Source organism: Pinus tabuliformis, chromosome 2_1 (genome assembly GCF_031772625.1).
Source record: "Pinus tabuliformis cultivar Carrire ecotype Pingquan chromosome 2_1, CPIR1, whole genome shotgun sequence".
Taxonomy (NCBI): Eukaryota; Viridiplantae; Streptophyta; class Pinopsida; order Pinales; family Pinaceae; genus Pinus; species Pinus tabuliformis.
In genome coordinates this window covers 734,062,689-734,079,720 of record NC_142299.1, presented here as the reverse complement: position 1 = coordinate 734,079,720, position 17,032 = coordinate 734,062,689, and the positions used below count along the sequence as shown (strand labels likewise).

The following is a 17,032-nucleotide window of genomic DNA, read 5'->3' as shown; positions in this document are numbered from 1 at the left end:
CAAAATTCCTCTATACCCTAGCCAAGTCCTTGTGGAGTCAAAGGTGAATTACATCAATCCTCTTCTGTCAAAGTCATTTATGACCTCACCATGTCCTTCTGGAAGTCAAGTCCGTATGGCTTCTTTAGACAAAAGTTGTCCAATCCTATAATTTCCCTAGGTCATTCACCTTCCTCAAAGTCCTTTATGACCTATCCATGTCATTCTAGCTTCTTAGGTGAGTGTACTCTATAATATACCCTATAATTACCTTGTTCCATTTATCTTCCGAATAAATTTCATTTACGACCTAGAAAATTCCTTTTGGCTTCAAAGGTGAATGTATCCATCTCTCCTCCTCAAAGTCTTTTATGACCCAAAAAAATTTCGTTATGGATTTAAGAGATGTTCTACACAATCTATAATGGCCTCATCACTCTGTCTCAATGAGGGAGACATTTAGCATCATACAAATATCATCTTTGAATTATGTCCACAATTTTCTCATCAATGGCTATGTACTGGAGCTGTATTATTGCTCTCTACATCATCTCTCGCATGAGGTGACTTGGCCATGCCTTTTGGATTTTGAAGCCATAATTCTTAATGACTTATGATAATATTTGCATTATACTTTTCCTCTACATGGATATGTATATTCTTGTAGCCCCACTTCACCTCCTGAGACATATCTCAAACCATATCTTTTGTACCATGAAGATACCTCAATCATGCTTTGCTATAACCTAAAGTGTCTCTCTCAGCCTGACCATATATATGCTTAGGTTGTTCACTACAAAGAAAATATTAGGCATGTTGTTATCGAGGTACACCAAGGATCCAATCCACAACCTATACATCATGAGATCCACCAAATATGAATCTCAAATTCCAAGAAATATTGTATTAGGCCAAGATCCTTCATCTTCAAAATTTAAGGAAAACTCCCTCTAACAATAGAGAAAATCCATCTGAGGTAATTTAGGCTACTTCCTCTATCACATAGACAAGTCCTTCAACAAATTTTACTCCATCTATCACGTAAGAAAGTCCATCTATGATTGTTTCTCCCTATGTCATGTAAGAAAGTCCTTCTTCTTTAGTTGCTCCATATATCATGTAGGTAAGTTCTTATACCATGGTCTCCTCAAGGAAGGCACACTTCTCATAGAGATCTTCTATCTTTGAGCATCTTGATAATCTGAATCGATGTCATCTGCCATAGAAGTTTCTCCTTCCACTCAACTTGATTGTTTGCTTCCTCAGGAAGTAGAATTATTTTGGTCATTTATCACTTTGTTAAGTATGTACTCGAGCCTTTAGGTCATACAAGAACCTATTCATGAGAGACTAGAGCAAAAGGTATCCTTGTACGCCATCTTAGCTAGAGAACCCTCTTGCCACAAACTTTTCCTTTGTTATTTCTAATGTTTCCATAATTGTTTCTTTGGAATCCTTCACAATGTACCTAGAAACTTCATTCAAGGGGCCATGGAAGAAAAAGTTATAATGAGGAAAAAAATACAATGAAAAGAGGCTCACTAAGGAAAAATGACAATGATCAAGGAAGAAATATATGAATTACTTATCTCTTGATTGGGGAGAAAATAACTTAGCATTATAAGAAGTTGTCCACTCCCTCTTAATCCTTTCGTTCTTAATGAATTCCATATGCAATCTCATCCTTTGTTACTTTGTCCTCTGGATTACGCTTAGAAAACCTTCTCTAAGTAGATAGTCTTGTCATGGTATTCCAAGGGATTGGTACCCATATTACAAACTACAAAATCATGCATGATATGGTATGACATGTTTTACACTCATTTTCCTTCTGCCAATGTTTAATATATGTCAATATGGTCAAGTTGTGCCAGGGATTCACATAGTCATAATAGTTTTTAGATATACATATTATACCAGGAGGAGAAAAAGGATGTGCCAAAAATTGTAGTGACCAATAAAACCTACAAAAAATATGGGAACTCCCAATTGGATTCCTTCCCTTCCATCACCTTTAGTTCATCTTTAAATTCTTTAGTTTCCATGTTGTGACCAATCAATGTCACTCTTTTCATTTCTTTTCAGGGAAGGAGAAAGAAATTTATAAAACTATTACTTTCCACTATGTCCACCAGCATGGATGCTTGTAGTATTCAAAATATATTCTAGTATCTTTAAGAGTAGAATATATGATATCCACAGTGCTAATGCACAATGGAATTTTCAATGATTTTTATCCTGAGTTGATCAGAGAGTGAAAGACCTTGAAATCCTGTAATCCTTTTCCAATCACAACTGAAACTAGCTCAACCTAGCATATCAAGGCAAGATTTGGGTGGAACAACGAGCAAGTCCATCTTGGTCTTCACTTTTAAATGATGTCCAACTTCTAGAACCATCATGGGAACTTTTTTGTTCATCAATCTTGTTCAATATATGAACATAACCCAACTATTGAGTGATGAATTTTTCAATTTCTCATCATGCAACCTTCACCAATGACATTGTTAATTATATTTTCATAAAGTATCTTTCAGGGTGGTAGGGATATTTTCTGGGTATAGCTTAGAGCATACTAATCATAAAAGTTGAAATCTCGGATTGGCTTGTTAGTAAGGCCAATGTTTGGATTATATAAATATTTAATAATAACCCTTAACTAACCTTATTCAACTTCCTAAAAAACTCAATGGATTTCTTTCTGAACCTAATCCAACCTTCTCTTTATGTCTTCCAACCTCATCCTGTCACAAAACTATGGACCTCGGCCCTTAGCCTTGCGGCACCCAACCTATTCTTCCCCTGCATGCAGAAGCTTTCCGTACCTGCAAAATATTTGAGTAGGTCTCACCCTACTTCCTCCTTAGCTCGAAACTTAGCTCTTCTTATTGTCGCATCTCTTAGCTCAATCTCGACCTATAGAAAACCTTTGAATTCATAGATCAACCTTGGAGCTCTAATGAATTCAGCTCCCTCTAGGATAGATCAAGAAATATCCTTCTATAACGCTCCTTTTTCTCCACAAATGAGATCCTTTTGCACTTGAATTTAGTGGTTTGTCTCTCAATAAAGCTATGATAGCATGTTGAATTTTCTATAAGGAATGGATAGTAGAAACAAATTTTATGATCTAATAATTACTTCCTAATGATCTTCAACCAACTTATCTTATATCACTTATATCATTCACAAATTTTATACAAATATATCAATAATAATGCAACAAAAACTATAATATCATAAAGAGGCATCCAAAAATAGTAGAAACAACAAAAGTTTCCTTGGGAAACCCAAAATTAGGATAAAACCCAACAACTTTTCTTCTAGGAGAAATTTCTTCTTCAACAATATTTACAATTCAAATAATATTCTAGAAACATATGCCAAAATCTATGTCTATTCACTGTTTAAACCTGGCCAAAATTGCAACTAGTCAATGTTGGTCAACATTCAAGTTGGGTCAAAGTTATAAAAACTTTGGACAAATTATCCTCTAATATGCTCCTTTTTGTGCCTACTTTAGAAGATATGTTGTTGTGTGACTAAGTGGTCAAAATGAGGGTGTATCTTATGTATTTATACATGTCAAATCGTTGGGTTATGAGCAAGGCTAAAACCCTTTCATGGTGGGGTTGACTTGATACTTTGGAGCATACATTAACCCAAAATAATTAAAATTTTAGTTTTTATTTTCATAATTTTACCTAGCTCACTTGGGAGATCTCTTATCATGCACGAATAACTCTTCCATCTCTTTCTAATAATTGTAATGATACATGGGGAAGCCACAAAACCATATTGTTCTGATCCAATGGAAAATGGCACCCACCCGTGGTATTTATCTAGCTATTAAATTTACCCATGGTATTCATCCACCCATGTTATTTATCCACCCGTCAATTTTACCCATGGTATTTTAAGTGGCATCCACGCATGGTACTCATTCACCCCTGATATTTATCCATGGTATTGTAAGTGGAATCTACCCATGCTATTCATCTTCCCATGGTGTTTATCCACCCATGGAATTTACCCATGGTATTCATTCACCCATGGTATTTACCCACCCATGGAATTTAGCTGTGGTATTGTAATAAAAAAAAAACTGTAAGTAACAATTCACATTTTGTAAAATGACACATTTTCCACCACAATGTATCTTTATAGTTATTATCTGTTTTAATAAAAAAAGTTTCTTTGTGGTATTTTATTTTGTGTTCTACTATTTTCTTCTAGAATTTCAATCTGTTTAGATCTAAACAAATTGAAATGCCAGAAGAAAATAAGAGAACACAGAACAAAAAAATGCACAAGGAAACTTTTTTTATTAAAACAAATAATAACTATAAGGGCTACATTGTGGTGGACAATTTGTCCTTTTACAAAATGCGAATTGTTACTTACAATTTTTTTTGTTACAATACCACAGGTAAATTCCATGGGTGGCTAAATACCATGGGTGGCTAAATACCATGGGTAGATATCACTTATAGTACCATGGGTAAATTCTATGGGTGGATAAATACCATGGGAAGATGAATACCATGGGCATATGCCACTTACAATAATATGGATAAATACCATGGGTGGATTTGATTTTCCATTCGGATCATATTCCTTCCAATCTGTACATATTTCCAAACTCATAGTAAGGAAATATAGAAAATGTACCATGGGTATTTCCCAAACCATATTACTTGATGTCATACAATGAGGGTGCCCATTATAGACTAAGTTAGAGTGTGATAATTATATATGTCATCTTTCCATGAAATTCAAGCTGCAATCATGATTAATACGAGGGTAATTTAAAGATTGTCAATCCCCTTATTATGACATCTTGATTTCATCTCATAGTGTACCTACAAAACTGTGTCAAATTATAATGACTAGGTTGTGAATATTGTGAGAATGGGCTAAGGACTCTATGCCTTAGAGAAGCGCATGAGTCTTTCACTGATTAATGGTGCCATTTCCAACATCCCATACATAAACTATATTTGCCTTTCTACATAGGGTACGAATAACTAGTGCCCGCCAACACCTTCCACCCTATGATATTCTCCGAAGGTTTATCAAAACGTACAATATTCCATTACTATGATGTAAGCCATTACTCAGACTCATTATGTGGAAAACACAATTGCAATCAATATTTTCAATTGAAACACCTACTATTATTTGGATGAGGGGCCAATGGTTTGAAAATAAATTGACACACCTATCTCTCTTCCCTCAAGTATAGCTTTTAAAGGATTGAATGGGGTTGAGCTTTCAAATGCAAATGCCTTCAAAACAATGTGAGGTTCCTCATAACTATTGTTTGGGATCGACTTCCAATATCTTGAAATATTTATCTTTTTCTTTCTAGCTATATCTATAAATGGCAACCATAATTTCTTGAATGATGATTTCCATTTGTGGTTTCCTTCATAAATTTTTCCAAGAATAAAAAAAAGTGTGCATGTTTCTCAATCATACTAACCTTACTGTTAATGATTGCAATGCCATTTCTCAAACCAACTTTTGTTGTTGCATTCAACAAAAATATTATGGATAATGTCTCTTTTTTCTACATATAGACCAATGAGAAGGGCCAGGGATTTTTGCTTTCCTCATGTTATCTACAATGAGGATTTTATTGTAAGAGACAAAAAAAATATTTGTCTTACGTAATGTGTTTATGTGCTAAATATCTCACTAGAACCTATAATCTGGATAGGGTCCATGAGGGAAAAATAGAAACAAATATCCCACTTTAACTATATATTTTGACACTCTTAAACCCCTTCAATCCTCCTCATCAAGTCAATATGGATTTCATACTAATAATGATAATTTTAGAGAGAGTGTGGCCCCTTACAAATTAGCTGACAAGTCACAAAAGGCCCAACCATTCCAAGAACCTTCTTTTGTCCAAGGTGAGATGTCCTCCAAAGAATTTTTCCTTTTCTTACCTAACCATAACTGAAGGAGAAGAAGATATTTGTTTTCCCCGACAATGGTTGACCCTTTATTCCACACTTCCATATATTTATGTGTCACACATTTCCCAATGCACATTTGAGATGATCTTTGGCTAACATGGTAAATGTTTTCTTAAGCTTCTCTATCGTTGAACCTCCTCTTACTGAAGTAGGGGAAGCCTAACATAATTTCCTATCTCCTAAAAAATACTTGTGCATGGTCACACTTTTCCACCACTTCTATTACTATGTTATGGGATTCCACTCAAGCTTTGCATCGATGAGGAGGCTAATTAGAGATGGTCTCTTATACCAAATATTAAAATTAGTTTAAAAGTGTAAAGAATCACCTATTTGGTTAAATAAATTTGATTTTTATTGGATTTTCCTCCTTTCTAAAGGATTTTTCTTATTTCTTGTGTCACTTGTAGACCAATTCTTGAAAGAGTAAGTAAGATAGATAATTGATACAATGGGAGTGGAGAAATGATAATGTTTATTAGTGTCACTATTCTAATTGGATTTAGCAAATGAGCTTCCCATTTTTCCAATCTCTTTTTAAATTTGAATTTGGAAGGAATATGTGATGGATGGGGATGAGGTTTTAGGCTAATTAGCATGCCTGCATATTTAAATCTCTTTGGTTTTCCTGATATTGGAAATCCCAAAATTTGGAACAATCTCTTTATACTAGTATGTTGACATTTAAGTATAGATATATCTTTTTTCTCTATTAATTTGTCCTCCTAAAGCAAAGAAAAAGGTTTTTAATAATATTTTAAACCTCATAAAAATGATAATGATAATTTAAATTCCTCTTGAGACTAAAGTGTCACCCACGGATTGTGGATGATTGATGTTCTTTGTTCCACTAACAAATATAATTCCCAAAACTAATTCTCTTCTCTTTTCATAATCCATTCTCCTATCGATAGACTATGCCATTAAAATATATAGGGTGGGAGATAATGGAAAAGCTTTCATCAATCCGCATAAGGGTTTCAAGAAATAAGATGAACTTTCGTTCATCAAGTAGGAAATCCATGTGCCTGAGATGTAATCAAAGATCCATTTTATCACCTAATGATTAAAGAAAAACATATGATCTTTTCCCTCCTTGATTTACTAGAGTCAATCAGTTCTTGTCCTAATATAGTCTTTGTTACCTCTTTTCTATCCTAGAATGAATTAGTTCTTGTACTAATACAATTTTCTTGATTTTCTGATATCAATTTGAATATCAAGGGCTTTACTTCACAAGCAATAATACATGCAACCTCTCCATAAGCACCCACCATCCCAAATTACTTTGATTAGGCCTTTATTGGAATTGAACCGTTCTGGATGATGAAAAACTCCTAGCCTTCAACCATTGGATCCAACCCCTTTGGGCAAAAAAATTTCTTTAGCAAAAATTATGTATATATTATATAAAAAAAATGAAAAATAAACTTATTTAGGAAAAACATTTTATGTATTATTTTTGTTGAATATGAAAGAAAAAGATAATTATTTCCATGCTTAGAATGGAATTGAATATATATATATATATATATATCTAAAACATAATCAACTAAATTTATTTTAACTATTAAAAATTAAATATAACTATATTTATTTTAATGAATAGACCTACATTTGCTTAGTCTTAACCACTATTAGAAATATAATTTTAAAAATAGAGTATTATAATTATTTTACTATTAAATCAAAAATTAATTGTTAAATATTATAATATTAAAAATATTAAAAAATAAAAAATAATTTAATTTATTGCTATTATTAATTTAAATTATTAGTAGAGTCACATGATGGCATATGGGGCATTTTTGTATATGTAAATTTGTTCATATAGTTTTGTATATAAAACAACTATAAAATGTCAATTACCAATTAACCTTATTAAATATATCATAATACAAGTACTTTAATATAAAATATTTAACTTATAAAATCTGTCAATTCCACCACCAATTTTTGTAACTCAATGCGAGTCCTAAATTTAAAATCAATATGATTATACCAATATTATTAGTATTTAAGTGAATCTTTTTACACGTAAAAATATCATAGAAAGATGAGTGAATTTAAATTACTTATATTATTTGTTTTATAATAATTTATAAAAATATCAAATAACTACTCAATCTTAATTAAAATAAATAAATATTATTTTAAATTGAGGTTGATAATATTGTATTTACAATTAAAATTAGACGATTGTTTTTTATTATTTAATATTCTTTTTTTTTCAATAAAATTATAATTAATATAATTTAATTTAATTTTAATTACAAAATAAACATAAAATAACATATTAAATATAAACAAATTTATTTATGACAAATTACCATTTACTTATTTTTAATATTTAATTTAATTTAATCTAATAAATACTATATCTCTTTATATATATACATACATATATATGTACTTAAAACAACAATAAAAGAGAATTAAATAAAAAGTGTCCATATAAAATATGCATGAAAATGAAAAAGCCATCAACCTTTCACAACCGAACTACATTCAAAATTGGAAACTCTCACGAATCCACAAAGGAAGAGGGTATGATAGAAGAGCAGTAAGAACTAAACAGTATTGCTCAAATTATTTGCGCTTTATGTCAAGAAAATAAATTATTTGCTCGCAATGTCAAGAAACCGGTGAAGAATTTGCAAAATATTTGCAGCGCCGTGGCCGTTCACCATTGAAAAATCCGGGCAACTTGCTCGCCGTCCGGCAGGGACTCTGGCTTTTCTTTTGAGCCGCGGCATTAAAACACCACGGTGCCTATCCAGTAATAGCAGGCGACGTGATTAATTAGTTGAGGGTAATTTGTTTTTTAAGATTTTTTGGAATTTTTTTTTGGGAGAAATTTATTGAAATCACATGTTTAATGGGTAATCTAATTTATTGAAATCATAGGCTTGATAGATATAATCAGAGTGCCCTCAAGTTTTTTCAAAGTGTTGAATCCATATTTACAATCAAAAAACTAATTTAAATAACCCAAATCAAAATTTCACCTAAAATATTAATACTAGATTCCTACACATGAAAGTCCAAAAATTCCGAAAAAACAACTCCAATTTTTCGTTTTCGTATTTCATTTGAATGTCAACCACAATTTTATCAACCGCTAGTCTACGTCGGATTAGTTCGCCTGTCCACTTCGGATTAATTCGCCTGTCCAGGTCGTATCCAAAATCATTTATCCGAGACCTGTTTACCCCCCGCGGCATCGGAATCGCCGGGCATCTTACATGGAGAATCTGGACGCATCTCATTGGCAGCCTGAGAATCCGGCGACATCTGGTTGGGCAGCGATTAATCGGCTGGATCTTGAACAGGTGGAGCGGTCGATGGAAGCGTCGGATATTTTCGAAGGTGGGTAAGGGTATATGTGAATAGTGATGATTGAAGGCATTGAATTGAATTTAGTTGAAATATTGTTGGAAAAGTATAAAAGAAATGTTAGAGGAAAGAGTATGTATTTTTTGTTGTTTTGAAAAATGGAAACAAAAAATGTATTTTTTGTTATTTGTGAAAAGTGGAAACAGAAAAATATTTCGTTTTAGAATGTGGTTATCAAATGAAATGATATTTCAAGGTTCATGTAAAAATAGTCTATGAGACCATTAGTTCCATGTTTTTCACTTTTTGCAATTCAATCCTTTTTTGATTCAAATTGATGATGCGTTGACCCAACCTTTCAACAATGCCCTTGCTAAAAAGACAATGCCAAGAAATTGATGCTAAGATGTTCTCATAACTTTCCGTGATGTCTTTGAATGCATCACATTCCAAAATGAAATGTTTTCCAATTCCATAGCCCCAGACTTGCAAAATGTACACACTTGTTTTTCCTAGGCTTTTATAGACCTTTTCCACCATCCTGTTTCACACCAATGTTGATGTGAATTGGTTCTTAATTCAGCAATAAGAACCTTTGCCCTCCATGAAATGCTAGTTCCAATGAAGTCTTTTTGTTTTAGATCATATGTAGGGTTGAATTCCTCAATGTAATATTTCTCCTTTCTACCCAACTCTTTGCCCCATACCCTTTTACAAAACTTCTCCATAAAAAAATCCTTTAGCTCCTTGCTATTTGTGCAACAGATATTGAGGTAGATATTCCATTTTTGCATCCATGTATAGTTTTGATTCATCTACGTTTTCTTTCTTTCACTCATGCCTTCATTGAAAATAACATTAGGTCATCTACCTACTTTCATTTGCTCGATTCTTTTTAGATATCTTATGAGCCGCACCATAGAAATTGCTTTAATGGGAGTTGCTCCTGTTTCACTCAGCATTATCTCATAAGGTACTGAACTTTTTATTTTGAACTTGCTCATGATCTAACGTTTTTGGATTTTCTTACTTTGTTTCCATTTTGAGATGGGAGTGTTGCAAGCCTACAATTCACACTGATATAGTATCACTCGACAAACTAGGAGTCCAAAAAGCACTTTAATTGTTTTCCAATCCCATAACTCTGCCTCTATACATCTTCTTTGAAGAGAATATAATGCTTTCCACCCTCCTAAAATTCTCTTCTTTCTACAGTCCTCCCAATTGAGTTTCTTGTTGAAATCAATCTCAAGGTACTTGTATTCATTTACTTCTTAAAGAATGTTGTCTTCAAAGAATAAAGTATAATGGCTTTGCTTCCTTTTATTAGAAGAAATCATTATTTTAGTCTTGCTAGTATTGACTTACATCCCCACTGCCCTACAAAAATGCTCAAGGGAATATAAGTGCATTTTCAATCCATGGGTAGATTTAGAAATCAATACAATATCATCGGCATATAAAAGAAGCTTTATCACAAACTCCCCCAACTGGAAACTATCTCCACCTTGCAGATTTAACAACTCCTCTCGAAAATGATTGCTAACTTTTTCATCTTTTGAACACCTCACCTATTAGGGATTCTCCTCTTTAGTGAGCCAAATAGGATTGTTATCCTCTTTGCAACAAAGAATCCTAGCTTGATTATTTATTGTTTTAGTATTAAATTCTCCCACTAAAAGAACTTCTCCTTGCTGTACAAAAATATCTTGTTTTAAAGATGCATACAGATCCTTGTTGTCAAGCCCCTTATTTTTGTAAGTTTTTGAGACTTAAGGGGAAAAATAACATGATGCAATTCTTATGTGATTCTCATTCTCTGATATTTTCAATCATAAATATTGTTTATTTGCATCTTCTTTAATTAACTGAATGTTATGGTCTTCTTTTTCTTTCAGAAAAACTAGTATTCCCCCATACCCTTGGCCATTTTCTGCTACCTTGTTCCAAACTGCCAACTTCAAATAACCATCAAACATAGGAGTTTTGCAACCATCATACTCATGGGTGTTCATGAGACAAATTATTTCTCTACCTTCTGCAATAGGCCCTAACCCAGGTCCCCTCCTCCAACTTTAACCTATACAATTCCAACAAATTAAACTTAGATAGACCTGGGTAGGATTTGACTGCTACGCAGTTTGGCACATAAGATTCAAATTTGAGTCTTCACCCATTTTCTTCCATGTTGTTCTTGTTGTTTTCGTCTCTATTATTGAATTCTCTATTTTTTCTTTACTGCGAGCTCGCTGCCTTGATTTGCATAGAGGCCCAAACACTGCAATAACGACTTTCCCATTGTACAACCATGTCCTTTTCCCTTCATTTCTTGTTGTTCTAATTTTCTCCATTTCATCCCTTCTCTCCTCTTGTTGTGTTTTGGTTAAATATTCATCGAGGAAGAAGTGTGAGCCTGTCAAGAGTTTCTTTTTCCCCAAAAGCTGGCATTTGTCTTGTATGCTTGCTACGGTGACTTTTATGGGTCGAGCCCTCTCTTCACATATCCTCCCAACCCTTCTTACTTGGCAAATTTTCCCTTTCCAAGGTAGTTTCTTTTTCAGAAAGTCCCTTATCAAATTGAGAGTACTTTCATTCTTCTCATAATCTCTTATTCCCCTAATAATAAAGTTTGTTTCCTTGTCCTGTCTTTCTTTATGTGCTATTTCCAGTGCTCTACAAGCAGTTTTATCTTCTTCTTCCTCTGTCCTTCTGTAACCATTAGCGTCTTTACCTTTAGCTTTGATTTCTTTTGGAGTATCTTTCCCATTGTTCATATTTGTCCTCTCTTTGGAAATGTTTGTTTGTTAAGATACCTATGTATCTATCTAAGTTTGTTTAGAAATTATCGCATGCAAGTTTGTTGTTATTAATCCTTTCATGCTTTTCCATACTATTTTCATGCTTTTCATTCTTGTTTGCCTATCTCTAGAGCCTCTTGTTATTAATCCTTTCATGCTTTTCCATACTATTTTCATGCTTTTCATTCTTGTTTGCCTATCTCTAGAGCCTCTTGTAACATTGTTACATGTTCTTTTAAAATTATATTACATTCCATTAGATATCGGTTTACAACTGTGATCTCTAAAATTTTGTAGTCACTTTCGTGTTCTTTGGCTTCCAAAATCTCGAGCTTTGTCTTGGCTTTCATCAATTCTTAGACATATAGATCTAATGACCAAGTAAGAGGTGTAGATGTGGGATTGTAAATGATTGATTCTTCTTTATTTTTGTTTTTCTTATTTATTTTCTTTCTCTTGATCGGTTTTCTTCTCATTTCTCCCCATTTAAGGTGAGCAAGTCTAAGCCTTTAAAATGCCCTCATACCGCTTTTCGTTTATCCAAATCCACTTTCCTATTTTATTTGCTGAAGCAATTTTGGTTTGACCCAAATGATTTGTTTTTACAAAACCTGAAATTTCCCTCCTTTTAAGCCAGCCTTGGCTCTTCTGAGCGTAAGGTGAGCAAGTCTAAGCCTTTAAAATGCCCTCATACCGCTTTTCGTTTATCCAAATCCACTTTCCTATTTTATTTGCTGAAGCAATTTTGGTTTGACCCAGATGATTTGTTTTTACAAAACCTGAAATTTCCCTCCTTTTAAGCCTTGGCTCTTCTGAGCGTTTTCCATGTTCTTAGTGTCTACCTTGTACCGTTTGATTCCAAACTGCTACTAGCATGTCATGAGGAGCTCTACTCTGTGCAAGTTTGAATTTGTCTCTCGTTTCCACGGGCTTTTGCAGAATCGGAGCCTCACGAATCGATCAAACGGTATCACATGATTTTTTATTTTTTTTCGGGTAAAGGTCGAACCTCGGAGCTGAACCTCGGAGCTTTCAAATCTAAAACCCTTTGTATCATGTGCAAAAGATTGGAACAAAGAACCCTTTGTATGATGACTTTGAAGCCTCCGTGGACGGCGTAGCCTTAAGCCGATCAAACCTTCGGGCGATGGACACAACTTGGCTCCAGAATTTGCGAATGTGGCAAAACCCTGGCTACCAAAAACCTCGCCTTCGACCTATGATCTATCTCTGTGATCTATGTCGACCTGTGATAGTAGCTAGTTGTCTCACTGTCATCCCCTGTGGACCTTCGCTGAGTCTCAACTACACGACTGTTTTGATGAAATGGGTATCTGGAGGCAATCTCTAAACCTTCGAGAGCCTTCGATTACTAAACCTTTGTGCAAACTCTGGAGAGCTTTTGCGTAGCTCAATAAAACTTGATCGACGATGGTTGGGAGTCGGGAGTAACGGAAGCTTTTACCAGTATGCATGGGAGTTTTCAAAGACAGGGAAAGTTATGCAACTATTCCCCCAACTAATTTTTGGGATTGGGATAGACTATTCAGCGAGAGATTTATCGAGACATTGGAAGCATTTATTTTCAAATTTCACACCAAAAAAAAGTGGATAAAGACATCAACCAAATACATTGTACCATAAAATATTTTTAGCCTGTTAACATTGAAATAATCTCTTTCTTCTTATTTCTGGTCTCTTTCTTCTTATTTCTTTCTTCTTATTTCTTATTTCTGGTATATATGGTAGATATCTTTATTTCTTGAGATTGGAGTATTGTCGCCGTTAATAGTTTTCATACATACCAATATCAATTCTGTAAAAGACCAAAGAAAATTTGTTTACGAGCACACTAATATGTCCTCGTGCGTTTTAGAAATCACTTTGCAACCTAATATTTTTTATTAAATCAAGTGCATTAATAATACTAATAAATTAATAATATTATAAATATGTTATAAAATTAATAATATTATAAATATTTTATATAAAGTTTTTAATAAGTTTTTTTTGAAGTTTTTCAGGTGGGTTTTTCTAGTTTAATTTCTCTAAAATCTGCAAGAATTAACTAAAATCACAAATTCAATAGATAACCCTGCACTATCGAATTGCCTCGAGATTTTTTAGGGTGCTAAATCCATATGTATAGTAAAAAAACCAGTTTAAATAAGACAAATGAAGAATTCACCTCAAAATTTTCGCCTCTCCCAAGTGCTAAATCCATATGTATAATAAAAAAACCAGGTTAAATAACCCAAATCAAGATTTTGCATCAAAATTTTCTGCCATCCCAAAAATCACACTAAAAACAACTCCATTTTATAAAACTTCAACTCCATTTTATAAAACTTTTCAAAAATTAACACGTATTTTAAATTTAAAGAAATTCATTTTAATGGAATAATGATAAAAAACATAAGTTTTTAAGTCGATCATCTCTGATACTAATTATTAGAATCCACGAGCATGATAAATATGTTAAATAATAATTATTAAATTTCACTAATCCACGTAACGAGGTAAAATATTTAAGTTTCTGATCCTTTGTGAAGGGGTTGGCAGAGTACATACCATATGCATTTCCAATTAAGGTGGCTGTTTTGAAGTAGGCTACAACAGACACACATGCCACCATGAGGATGTAGTTGATTTCTGGAATGTACACCTGGCCTTCATATTTTTTTGATGTGTGCATAACTTTTACACGTGGAAAACACCCAAGATCCATCGATTGCTTCAAAATGGAGAAAGTCGCAGAGATCATGGCCTGGCTCGCAATAATAGAGGCGCTAACCGCAACAACAAACACAGGCCAGTATAGAGGACCTGGATATTACAAGAGATTCAGTTTGTCTTTCTGAAACCAAAATAGAAAACAAAACAAAAGTTGAGAGTTGTATTATAAAAATTGAATTAAAAAAAGTAAGAAATAATGAAACCTGGAATTGAGGCGTAAAACACGCTTGAGACACTTTCTGGGAACTTTCGAAGGTATGAAGCTTGTCCGCAATATGCGCAAATTAGACTAGTGTAAAGAATTGCTGTAGATGCAAGCTGAAAGAGAAACAATAGTATAACAGTTATAAAACCTGATATAAGTCGTTCACTACTCAACACTTGAGAATCGTCGGGAGACTAAAGTTCAGATAATTTTTTGTTCATGACCATCTAAATTAAATTCGACTGCTTTGAACTAGCTGGGTAATATATATATAAATGATGTTGAAAAACAATGCTGGATCAATTATCATAAGCTTCCACCAATACGAGAATGAAGTTTTTGCTTCCATATTCCAAAGCCAACAGGGGCTGAGAAATGATGTTATTACTTAATTTCACAAATAAAATGGAAATGGCCATTTGACCTGAAGTATTTATGGCTCATGACAAATATGAAAAACGAAAAAGAAAACAAAATGTCCCAAAATATCTACACCACAGAATCAACCAATAAGTATGTCACATGTCAGATACATTTTAGAGTTTGCTGTCAAAGAATGCTATAATAGCATGTAAAAATTATCTTCATTTTATTTTTTTTACTTACCTAATAATATATAATGATATTAGTATAAATTTATCTCACAATCAGATATATCATTTATTAATTAATATAATTTTTGTAATCTATAAAACTTTTGCCATCGACTTTTATATTATTTAATGTGATGTGATAACCTTTCAGATTAGAAGTTGCACATTTTTTTAGGAAATAGACCTAAGTAGTTTTGATTTTTTATATATTGCCACATAAATATGTATATACATATTTATTTATTTCTGTTATTATTATAATATTTTTTTAATAAAAAAACTTATTCTTAAAATTTCAATAATTATTTAAACTTTTTACATTGAAAGTTTTTAATATGTTAATAAGAAATAGTAGAATGTTGTTTTTTAGTTATTTTTTTTTTTATTATTATAACTATTTTTAATAAAAATATTATTCTTAAAATTTCAATAATTATTTAAACTTTTTACATTGAAAATTTTTAATATGTTAATAGAAAATAGTAGAATCTTGTTTTTAGTAAATATAAAATTTTATTGATTTATTTATTTTTGTTAGAACTTTTTTTTATATATTTTATTAAATATATTATTAACTTAAAATTGAGATGCTACATTTTACTACATATTTCAGAAGAGAAAAAATTAAATATTTCAATTATATAATGGCTATAAACATCAAAACATTTATTTCATGATATATCTTAAATTATGAGGATTTAAAAAAATAATAAAATTAATTGAATTATGATTATATTTTAAACTCTCAATATTGTTAGTAATTATAAAATGAATTAATCTATGAGTTGACCATATCTATACATTTAAAAAAACCTAGATTATTAACTATGGAAATTCACCTCCAGTTTAAGATGGAGATTCCTAACCTAATAAAATTAACTAAATTATAACTTTATTTTAAATTCTTATCATTGTTATTAATTATCAAAAGAATTAATTTATTATTTGAACATATATATACATTAAAAAAAACCTATATGGATATTAATAATCATGGAGATTTGTCTCCACTTAACCATGGAGATTCTTAACCTATGAATAGACTCTATTACAATACCATGATTACTAATACCACATACTCAAAAAATCATAACTCATGTTCATATCACATTTTTTGAACCAATCAATTTAAGAACTACTTTCATTCATCGATCTATCAATACTACTAAGGATATTCTAGAATATTCCATGGAGGTTTTTGATATTGAATGAATATTCTAAATTATTTTTTTGATAATTGAATTCTCAAAACTCGATGTAGTTAATATTGACTTTAAACTATTTTACTCAAGGTTACATATCATTTTATGGAGAGAGGATGAGATCACATATATGAAAGTTTAATTAAATTCAATTAAACTAAGATGAAATTTTTATGTGGAATGGTCTATTCCCATC

General features: G+C 32.2%; 1 protein-coding gene across 1 annotated transcript in view; it reads right to left on the bottom strand.

Annotated features, from left to right (window-relative positions):
* Positions 1 to 17,032, bottom strand: part of LOC149202682 (potassium transporter 5-like) — a 191,209-nt gene that overhangs the window by 69,159 nt on the left and 105,018 nt on the right. Inside the window, exons 7-8 of the mRNA XM_089401668.1 lie at positions 15,040 to 15,154; positions 14,672 to 14,926 (exon numbers count right to left, since the gene is read on the bottom strand). Of these exons, the coding sequence (XP_089257794.1) occupies positions 14,672 to 14,926; positions 15,040 to 15,154 (370 nt within the window). The remainder of the gene's footprint in view (positions 1 to 14,671; positions 14,927 to 15,039; positions 15,155 to 17,032) is intronic.